The sequence below is a fragment of the Brassica oleracea genome, chromosome C3 (genome assembly GCF_000695525.1).
Source record: "Brassica oleracea var. oleracea cultivar TO1000 chromosome C3, BOL, whole genome shotgun sequence".
Taxonomy (NCBI): Eukaryota; Viridiplantae; Streptophyta; class Magnoliopsida; order Brassicales; family Brassicaceae; genus Brassica; species Brassica oleracea.
Window position 1 is genome coordinate 5,726,114 of NC_027750.1, and position 11,462 is coordinate 5,737,575.

An 11,462-nucleotide genomic window follows, 5' to 3' on the forward strand; every position below is an offset into this window, starting at 1 on the left:
CTCATTTTTGTAATTTAAAGTCATTTTAAAAAATTCAAAATATAACGTATAAGAAAAAATCTAATTTTTTTATTATATGGCTAATGTGATTGTTTAATTTTTTTTAATAATATAAATTTAAACAAAAATGAAGAAGGATGCAAAAATTGTTATCAAATCTTTATTATTTATAATCATTAATTGCTATATATATGTAAATCATATTAGGTAATTCCGTAGCTTTTATTTAAGGAAAGAATACACACTTCCTATATTTTAGGTTAATATAATGTTCTTTAGTGTTATATAATTATGGAATAATGTGACACCATTAGATTAAACTATACTTTATATTAGATGCTATAGAATTCTTTGAAATGGAATTTAGAAGTCATTTAGAGTGTCACCTAGGATTTGAGATTTTTTTTTTAATTAATACAAAATTAAGGTTCTAATTTTTCAAATGCTTCTCAATTAATATATAGGGGATATTATATGTAAATTTTTAATAAATTATTATTGCATATTTTTATTGGTAAGTGAGTGGGCTTGCCGAAAATATAAATGAGTTAACTTATGGCCCATTTAAGCAAGTAGATTTTACGGTTTCCGTCAAATATGAAAATACTTGGTTTCTGATAATTGGCTCAGAACTTGAGTTATTCTAAGTTTTGATTTTCTTACGAGTCATACAGTATAAGGAGAGGCAAAACTTAAATAGTCAGTAATCATTTGTTGATAAATACGAGTGATTAAGGAACAAAACTATATAATAATAATTATTGCATATATAAAAGATTCCAGGGTCTGGCTGGACCTGGAAAATGTTTGTACAAACCGGAAATTAAAATTCAAAAACTCAAAACCTATCAAAACGACAAAGGAGTACGCTTTGTCTTGCTGCGTTTTGGAATAACCTTTTTGTTCTCTTCTCTCCTCTTTCTTTTTCTCAGACTACTCACTGCCCGAAGCCACTACTACTACACACATTATTATCTCTCTCACATCTCTACTATTTACTCTTGGATTCCGCAAAGTAAGTAAAAAAAAAAAAGCAAACTCTGCTTCTCAAATCTCTCTCTACCCATTTGCTCTCTCACATTTTCCTTTGACCAAAACTGAATCTTTACTTCAAGCAGCGTAAGGTGCTCACTCCTTTTTGTTCCTCTGACTTTGGTTTTGATATGAAGTTTTCATGAAACTCTTTCATTACACTTGCTTTTTGAAAAAAAATGATGTAGCTTTCCTGGAAAATGTAGTTTCTTTTCATTATCTTGGGATCTTGTGATAGATTAAATGTTATGTTTACAGTTCTTCATACCTGGTGGTCAAACTCTCTTTTTCTTTGTTTTTGTAAGTTTTAAGGTTTAATGTTTAAAGCTATTTCTGTGATGCACTGTGATTGTTTGCTAATGCTTTACTTTAATCAACCTGATGATTGTTTGCTTCACTCAAGTGGTTTTTATAAATTAGATTCTCCTTTTTCATGGAAAAAAATTCATCCAGGAATCCAAATAGATTTTATTTTTTTGCTTGTCTTGTCTTTGAGTGGAGTATTAAATTTATTTACTTTATATTAAATTTTTTTTTTACGTAAAAGGATATTTAAACTCAATTATGTGATTCATGATAGTAGTTCTTCAACGTCTACTAGGTCCCCTCCTTTCACGCCAATAATGGAGGAGATGATGAAATTTAACATACAAAATTACAGTGTAACCCTCTTGTGTTCCATTTAGGATTAAGAATCTGGTATGGACATAAAACGTAAATCTACCATATTGTGTGCTGCTTGTGTAGTTTGTGTAGGACCCTTGGTTACCAACCTTCATGGTGATAGGTTGTGAACATTACATAGTCAAGAGGAGTTCCCTTTTTTTATGACTTTATTATAGTCAAACAACTTGTGTAGTTAACATCAATGGTTTCAATGTCAAGATATGAGTTAAGTCTTTCTTTATTTTGTTTGGTTTTATTTGGGTAAAACTCCAGAATGAAAGCTCAGTTATGCAAGTCTTTGAAATCATCTTTTGGTATTATGCTTTTTGTTCACCTGAGATTGTGACTCTGCTTGTATCATAACTCGCTTTAATATATTGACTCAACTGTAGTATTCTCCTTTTGAGTGAAATATTAAAGACCAAAATTTTTTTTGTGGTATTCTAGAGCTATGAGTGAGTAGATTCGGTTGTGTAGAGTAGTCTTAAGCAAGAAAGAAGCCATGCACTTGTTATAAAAATCAAATGGTTGATGAGGACACAATCAAACGAATCTCTATGCCAACATAAGATATTAGTAAACGAAATATTTTTTCTTAAGCTTATTCTTTCTTTGTAATAACTCGTATCATGTTCTATCTGCCGGTGGATTGTTAAACATATGTCTCCATCTTTCTGCATGAGATATTTATGAGCTCGCTCTACAATTTTTGGTGGGACAGGCTCTACATGGAAGAAGCTGGAAATATCTTTTTGCTAAACTAAAAAGATATTCATCTTGTGCGTTGGAGGGATAATATTACAGTATGCAGACCCAAAAGGCTAGGTAAATCTTGGTTTATCTTTCTATAGTTTCTTTGCATTTATGGTTGATTCTTCTCCCCTTGTGGAGTTTTCTTGTGGGAGTTGTTTTGCAACACTGGGTCTTAAAGGTTTCATTCTTGTGGTCCTCAATACTTATTGCTTCTGTTTAATCAAATCAGATCACAATACTTCTATAAGACAACAAGTTATGACCCTTAGTTAGCTTATCTATTAGCAAGATTTTTTTTTTTCATTCGCTAGCACAGTTTCTTGCAGCTCTGGAGTGTTAATTCCAGTTTGTCATCTTTTTTTGTTTTTAATTTTTTTGTGTGTTTTGGGGGCAGTAATGGATCTCCAGATGTTCCTAAGAAAGCATCTCCTCGAGCTGCTCGGCCACTGAAAATTACAGCGCTAGAGCCTGACTCTTCTTCATCTCCCATCTCAGCTAACAACAGAACACCAAAGAACAAAAGTCCAAAAGTTCTGGACCGTAGGTCTCCACGAAGTCCTGTCTCCGAGGTATGAGATCCTCTTGTACTAACCTTGTTTTCAGACTCAATCTAAGGGTCTTGAATATAAGCTTCTTGGTGGCGCATCTAAGATTTTCCTAAAAATCTCTTTTATATGCATGATCCAAGCTATAAGCCGTTCCATCATAACATGTTTCTGTATTGACTTAGATGAGGAAAAAAGTTAGCATACATTTAATTTTGGGATATAAAATTAGGTAGAAACATTTAATTTGGAGTAGTTGTGTTCATTCAATTGTATGTTTCTTTTTGTCTTCTTGAGATTGCCATGTTTGTTTTGCTAACAGAAGAAGAGGCCAAGCAGAATAACTGAGCTCGAGTCACTAGTCTCACAGCTTCATGAAGAGCTGAAGAAAGCCAAAGATCAAGTCATTGAGTCCGAGACATCAAAGAAGCAAGCAGAGCTAGAAGCAGAAGAGTCCAGGAAACAGCTAGAAGAACTTTCCTCTAAGCTTCAGGAGAAACATAATCAGGAATGTGATTTCAAGTCTGTTGCTAGTGGTGATGAAATTGCAGGATTGGCTTTTGTTGTTGAGGAGATCAGACAACTCAAGCATCAGATCGAGAATGTGGCTTCTTCTGAAGCTAATCACATGAAGCAAGCTGAGCTGCGTAACTCGGAGATTCACCTTTTGAGAGGGAACTTGATGGAGACACTTTTCCTCGTTGAGAATTTTAGGAACCAGGTTAGGGACTGCGAGGTGTCAGAAGCTGAAACTGAGGCTTTAGCCACCGAGACTCTTAGGCAACTGGAGAACGCTAAAAAGGCAGTGGAAGAGCTGAAGTCAGATGGCGCAAAGGCTGTTGAGAGTTATAAGAAGATGGCTGGAGAGCTTGAACAGTCAAAATCAAGAATGGTACTGCTTGAAGCTCTTGTGACTAAAGATAAAGACTATGAAGAAGTATCTTCCTTAAGATGTGAGGTAGAGCGTCTGAGAGAGGCTTTAGAAGCTTCTGATAGAAAGGGCCAAGAGGGGAGTGTGGAGGCTTCTTCTCGGTTAAGGATACAAGCTGAACTCCAGTCTGAGTTAAAGATTGCTAGATCCGAGATAGATGAGCTTAAGGGGAGGTTGGTGGAGAAGGAAGCAGAGTTAGAGTTTGTCTCAGAGGAGAAAGATAACTTATACCTGAAGGAGACAGATGTTGAAACCGAGCTGAAGCAACTTAAGGAGGAGATGGAGACTTTTAAGGCGGATCTGATGGATAAAGAGACAGAACTCCAGATAGTTTCAGACGAGAGCGAGACGTTGAAGTCAGATATCAACAAGAGGGAGAGGGATGTGCAAGACGTGCTGGTGAAGCTAGGGATTGCGATGGAAGAAGCTGACAAGAGTAGCAAGAGGGCGGTGAGAGTGGCAGAGCAGCTGGATGCAACTCAAGCGTCGAACTCGGAGATGGAGGTAGAGCTCAGGAAGCTCAAAGTTCAGTCTAACCAGTGGAGGAAAGCTGCTGAAGCAGCTACGGCTATGCTCTCTGCTGAAAACAACGGGAAGTGTGATAAAACGAACTCTCCTTACTCTGAGGATGTTGATGATGAAGTGACAAAGAAGAAGAATGTGAATGTGCTCAAGAAGATTGGTGTTTTGTGGAAGAAGCCTCAGAAATAGATATAATAATTAGGTAAAATCTGATTCTGAAGTTCATATATTTTTTTTAGATTAATGGTCTCTTTTCATTCTCTAGAGGAAATGACTTTCTCTTTGCCCATCTTGTGGGTTTTGCTTGTCAGGTACTGGTGATTTGGAGTTGGATTATAAATAGCAACTACTATGAGTCTGGTATTGATGTGAATTTAGTAATTTGAGGACTATGTTCTGGAAAAAAAACACATGTTTGGAAATATTTGAGCAATGGTAATTTTATGTTTAAGTATTCAGGAGGGGGAACTGTTAATTCTGTTATTGTGGAACTAGTTGTTGACTGTTGATATCAAAGGCAACAAAGCCTCCGACTCACTTAAGGTTACTTAGCCAACAGTAAGGCCCAACAAGCCCTATTGAGAGTATCGGCCTCTGTGTAATTGATATTAAGTTCATATTAGGCTCTGTCTTTTTTTTTCCTACAAGATGAGATGTTTCTTCTTCTTGGTTAGTAAATGTCTGATCTTTCTAGTTTCTATGTTTATACAAGAAAATAAAAACAGAAGAAAAGAACGTCACAACAATTATTGATATTGGGTTCGATAAGCCCAAGCCTAGGAGATCATGGTCTCTAAAGTATACAATAAAATGAAATGAAATAAAAAGCACTAATGCTAATTCCACAATTCTAAGAGATAGTTAAGCATTGACGAACCAAAGAACGAGTGGTTAACTGGTTACACATAAAAGGTGCTCTTTATAAAAAAAAATCGAAAGGTGATACATGATTTATTCTATTGTTTGGGCCTAAAGAAAGATGTACCCGACAAAAGAAGTTAGGTTCGATCACTAACCCGACATCTAAAATATGTCACCATGTAATTGGATCTTCTCTGATACCCGACAAAATCAACTTCAACTTCAACACCTACATATTCTTTTTCACTTGTTCGATCACTAAACTCCGATAGGTAAATATACTACAATGTAGTATTGTAATATACTGATATGTAGTATTGTAGTATACTGATATGTAGTATTGTAGTATACTACACCGATAGGTAATATACTACAATGTAGTATTGTAATTGCCTTTTATATGATCAATTAGTATATATACAGTATAATATATGTATGCGTGTTTCTGTATGTATACATAAACACGTGTTTCTGTGTGTAGAGCAACTAGCCAACTACAAACCAACAAAGATATTCAAAACATTCTCTTGACTCTTAAGTGTATATTAGCATATGTAAGCAGATTAGGTTAGGTGAGATCTTTTCTAGTCATCACTCATCAATCATCATTACTTCAGGTCTAGCATTCCCACCTCCAAATAATCAAATATAAACTATTTAACTCGTGATTTCATCTGGTACTTAATTGACTTTCAATTGCCTCTTAAAAATTTCTCGTCTAAAATCATCAGCTAGATAGAGCACTAATATGTCGCAGTATTAAATTATCAATCAGTCCACATTATACAAAATGTGTTTATATAAAATCATACAACAACATTACAAAAATTGATTATTTATGTCACTAAAGCAATTAAGTAGATTCACAAAACGGTTAGAGGGAAATAAGTTGTGTTAATGAACGTAAGTTGTGTTTCAAAAAACAAATCACAAAAAGGAAAAAAAGAAGAAGACTAATTAAGTGGAAACATCAACGTCATTGAACGCACCATTAATAAGCCTGTAGAGAGATATAACTATTAGGATTCAGTGAGAGAAATACAGTTTAGGGTTAAAAACAAAATTCATTCATTGGTAAATTAATACATATCTTGAGTTCTTTATTCCAGAAACTATATGAACTTTGCAAATAAAATCTTTTTAAAAACTTAAGAAACAAAGGAACTGTCTTCATTTAAAACATAGGAGTGAAATACTGAACATACAAAAGAAAGAAACGCAACAATTTATATGAGAAACAGAAATAAAACCACCCCAACCTCCCCACCCCCATATTGCAAGTTTCAAACTCTTTGAAAGAGCCCTAATATATCTATATTTCCATAACCATATAATGATATCCCCCATATTTTCTCCCAATAACTATAAGGAACTCAAACCCTAAATTAAACCCCAAATAAAATTGGAGTTTTAAGTTGAACTACATCAAAGCACCAGAATTAATATAGTTCATATTGGTCCAAATTTCTCTCCCTGAATCAAGCTGATCTACATGACCTCCTCCTCCCATGTTCATCATCCCAAAGCTCTCTCCATTCACCTGCCAAGGAAATCCCCATAAGACTTTGTTTGGATCACTCATGGCCATATCCAAACCGCTGCTCCCGTTTCCAAACGCATAACCAGCGTTCCCCTTTTGCTGGCCTGTTCCAAACACACTCTCCGTGTCAGACTGATGAGAGCTACCGAACCCTAGCTGCGAAGAACTCCCCGGAGGTTGCTTGTTCAGCAATGCAAAGGCTAAGCTGAGATCAATGTGGTCATTGTTACTGTACCCACCGAAACTCGCGGCCGAGAACGCTTTGCCGTCGAGGGACGCTGGTTCCGGGGTGGTTCTAAGGCTTCTTGTCGCCGACCGTTTGTTCTTCCGGCAGCCGCCTCCGACGGGAATGTTCCTTAGGGTTCCGCCTTTGGTCCAGTATCTCCTACATGATTTGCAGAAGTAGCGAGGCTGAGAGAGGCTGTAGTTGTTGTAGTAGCAAAACTTTGTGTTCGTTGAGTCGCAACGTGGACATCTCACGGCTAGCTCCGGTGGCTGTGGCCTCGCCGCCCCAGTTGCCGGAGAAGGTTTTTTCTCATTTTGGTCTAATTGTGTTGGGTTTGACAAACAGGTTACTCCCATGGCTTCTCTTGCTTTGTTATAATTCCCAAAAACATCCTTTAATAAAAGAAAAAAGAAAACACATCAAGATTTTAATTTAAATAGACAAAACCCGTCAAGGTTTTAGTTCAAATAAACAAAACCAATCAAGATGTTAAAAGTTGTGGATCTTTGCTGGAGCTTTACCTGTTGCTGTAGCAAATGATCCATAAGAGAAGCTCCTGGAAGATTATTAGATGAGTGTGAGTTGTTTATGTGTAGGAGAGATGGAGACTGTTTATTGAGATTAGAGAGATGGATATGAGTATAAAAGTGGAACAAACGGAAAAGCCAAGCATATGTATATATAGATGGGAATGTGGGAGGAGAGAGGCACATAATTGTCGTGGCCTCGATCCAAAACTATTTGTATAATTTTATATTGTTAAACAATAGTATGAAGAAGAATGATGTGAGCAAACTTCGGAAGGTGGCTTGGAGACCACAAAGCCGCCGTTTCTGATTAAATTACTAATGTACATAAATTGTATCTTACTGTCAATTGAAGTGTTTTGGACCTCACTGAAATTATTTTCTGTACACAGTTTTTTTAAAATAAAATGTTAAAATTTGATTCAAAAAAAGATACACATTGTTACAGCAAGTACTATTTTGTTTTTTACTTTTTCAAAACGGAGGAAAAATAATCGGCCTATGTTCTCACATATGCAATCCAGATTTGAAAAGATCTCTCCAGTCTCTTGTCTTGAGTCTTAACAGACATAATCCTGTTTTGATTAGCTTGTCGATTGTACACAACACAAAAAGTTATTGAACTACATGTTATAATATAATTAACTCTTATTCAGTTATTGATTTTCTCCTGGTAATTTTTATTTATTTTGTGTACATACAATATATATATATATATTAAGACTTGTGAAAATAAAAATTTATTTATCGGTTTTTAACTATAATAATGTGTTAAGTTGTCGTTAAGTTACTCCACAATAAGGGATTGGTCAATATGATGATGAGTTTCAATCGTTATCAACAATATGAATTCCATCTATTTGATTCGAGATGGAAAGTGACCGTACGATGATGGATGAAAGATGGCGTTCTACGTCTGGTTCCCAATCCCACACAGTCTCATGTTCTTAATTCGTACTGTAATTTATGTTTTATGTCCCAATGGTCCGCTGAGTTGTCACCTCGTTGGACCCCATACTCATCGCGATGTCTCGTTTCTTCATTATGGGACCGATGTGAGCACCTTTGTGTACTACTAGAGGAGTGGCCAAACATCTCTAGTTTCCGTTGTGAATTGTGATCCATTATATATTTGCTTGAAGACCAAAAATCATCTATAACTGAATAATTTTGTTTGACACATGTTAATATAAAATTAGACAGAACGTTGGAAACGCATTGACGTTAAGATAAATGATTTATTGTTTGAACAAAAAGTTATTTATTAAACCTTTTTTTTTGGTAGGATTTATTAAACTTTATTATGTATATAGAAAGGTTACTAACGATAATAGAAATTTGGCATTACCTATAATATATAATAGAAATCTAATGTAAAAATGTGAATAAGATACCTTTTGTTAGTTGCATATCTTTTATATTCGAAATCTAATGTAAATAGAACACATGATATTTGAGTAAAAGCAGAGAATTGGCCGGAGAATGTGTAGCTCTCATGATGTGGCTGCATCATCCCATGGGAATTTAAAAATCATAGAGACACGAATCACAATAACACATCGGTTTTCGGGAAAAGAGACTTCTATGAAGACCGAGATTTGGTCTAAGGACTATATCAACATCCACGCATATCCACCATGTTATTATATTGAGTTATACATAATTGTAGATAGTATATACGACTTTTAAACGTTGTGTAGTTCGTATAGGGAATGACTAACTCGTACCATTATTAAAAATGGTTGATTTCTTGTGATTTGTTTGGGTTGGTCTACTACAAACATGTTATTTATTACAAAAACAAAAACTATTAGTTTTTTAATGAAATTGTATGGCATACGATTCTCAAAAATATTATATAACTTAAAAAAAAAATCCGTTATCAAGCCCACTTAGCATACTTTTCTTTCGTTTTGTTATAAATAAACAAAAAATACAAATTAACCTTAAGCAAAGAAACTTAAAAAAGCAAACACTATTGAAACAAATACTCATTTAACATTTGTATATTGATTATATATATGAAAAGATTACAATTCTTTAAATCCGTATGTATGCTAGCAAGCATCAAAATCTGATATTCATTTTTCCTTTAGAAAAAGTTATTTTTATCACATTAAACATATTCTGATTTTGATTACGAATATATCTTTCCTGTATATAGATTTAAAATAATTCCAAACTTTTTTTTTGAAAAGAAAATATTTCCAAACTTATATTCGATAAAATTATATGATGGGAAAAAAATCAGTTTGTTACGCCTGTAGTTTTCGTCCAGGAAAAATGGTGATTCATTTCAAACAATCATTGGTCTCCAAATATAACTGATGATCATTATGTTTCCCTTTAGACCCTACCTACTTGTGGCTCCCAGGTTTCGTCAAAGTAATCATGACGATAATTTAAATTTAATAACTTTTTATATAATAAAGTTATTGCACTAACAGTTCAGACATCTTTCGATCATATATCGATTTCCCAATCTCTTTTTCCTATTTGGCATATGATAACAGATAGTAAATAGTTCCTCTTGGTGTTTTTTTTTTTGAACTGTAGTTCCTCTTGGTGTTCAGAAAAAAAAAACAGATAGGACATAGTTTCACATTTTTTCTTCTAACATGTTATATATCAGTGTCAACTCATTTTAGAATATAAAAATTATTCTAATTTGTACTGCCAATCTATCGATTTAAAATGTCGTCTATTATACCAGGTATAAAGTTTAGTTACAATTCTCTTAAATTCATCATGAATCCGCTTTTCTTTCTTAAATTTAGAGATAAAAAAATAGCGGTTAGTACTTGATGATGAAAAGATAATATCTAATTAATTGATTTTGTATTTACATGTTTGAAAAACACACAAATTTGATCAGTACTAACTCTTAAATAAGGGATGTATAAGAAAGTAGCAACTCACAAGAACTATACAGGTTTAGGTGTAAGAAAATGAAATAACGAAAGAGGATCAGAAGATAAAGATGATGTTTTATTGGTTCATCAAACTAATACTCCATAAACTTAACATAAATCAAAACATGTGGAGGTCAAGAAACATGGATGGGAGTGACATACACATAACATGAATCTTCCATTCAAAATCAGCAATCAGGAATCGAACACTATAATCTGAGTCTAGACATTAAATCGGAATGGTAGGACCACGGGAAAATAGACATAGAGTTTTGTGGTTGACCAGTCAATGTTGTTATATTTTCAGTTGCTTTAGACAAAGTGACAAAACTGGAATGTCTTGGGAAACAAAAAGAAGTAAAAGCAGATCGTATTGATAAGAGAGCTCTCAAATATATGAATCATATTGCAATCTATCTCGACGTGATAGTACTTCTCATTTATTATAGTTTAGGGCATCCTTAATAAAAATCCTTAAGCGAAGTACTTAAGAAAAAAAATAATTAAATAATCAGTAGATCCCACCAAAAGTTAAGGATTCAATCCTTAAAATTCCTAAATAAAGACTCTTTCTTAGTGAATCTTTGTACTATTTGCGGGTCCCCACGACTACGCGGCGGCCCGTGAATGATCATCTTTTTTTTTTTTTTAAATCTAAAATATTCAGGATTAATCCGAAATATCCTTGTCGCTAAAGACTCCAATGAGTCTCACTTTTGCGCATGTTCTTATAGAGTGATCCGCTATCTTAATTTCTATTTATCATACTCCTATATAGATATATGAGTACTTTCTTTTATATTGATATTCTACTTTATGGCTCGATACTTGAAATAAGTTTTAAATATATGAATACTAATTTGGATGTTTGATCTTATCAACTTTGATTTGATTTATCGAAAGTGAATGGTAATTAGCAATTGAGTTTTTTTTTTTTTTTGGGGGGG

The 11,462-nt window shown here is 34.1% G+C and overlaps 2 protein-coding genes across 6 annotated transcripts; one reads left to right on the plus strand and one right to left on the minus strand.

Annotated features, from left to right (window-relative positions):
- Positions 1 to 848: 848 nt before the first annotated feature.
- On the plus strand, positions 849 to 4,986 carry LOC106328102 (interactor of constitutive active ROPs 3-like). Of its 5 annotated transcripts, none has more exons than XM_013766467.1 (5): positions 849 to 1,124; positions 2,420 to 2,523; positions 2,846 to 3,020; positions 3,319 to 4,651; positions 4,761 to 4,986. In XM_013766467.1, exons 2-4 carry the CDS (start codon positions 2,504 to 2,506, stop codon positions 4,636 to 4,638), a joined length of 1,515 nt encoding a protein of 504 aa, XP_013621921.1. In that variant the 5' UTR covers positions 849 to 1,124; positions 2,420 to 2,503; the 3' UTR covers positions 4,639 to 4,651; positions 4,761 to 4,986. The 5 variants fall into 5 exon arrangements, with proteins under 5 accessions (XP_013621921.1, XP_013621922.1, XP_013621923.1 ...); XM_013766468.1 differs by having other exon boundaries at positions 849 to 1,119; XM_013766469.1 differs by having other exon boundaries at positions 849 to 1,015.
- Positions 4,987 to 6,463: 1,477 nt separating this feature from the next.
- Positions 6,464 to 7,857, minus strand: LOC106331681 (dof zinc finger protein DOF5.3-like). The gene is made up of 2 exons (XM_013770081.1): positions 7,598 to 7,857; positions 6,464 to 7,468 (listed from the first exon to the last, which is right to left on the minus strand). Exons 1-2 carry the CDS (start codon positions 7,787 to 7,789, stop codon positions 6,731 to 6,733), a joined length of 930 nt encoding a protein of 309 aa, XP_013625535.1. The 5' UTR covers positions 7,790 to 7,857; the 3' UTR covers positions 6,464 to 6,730.
- Between the last annotated feature and the right edge of the window lie 3,605 nt (positions 7,858 to 11,462).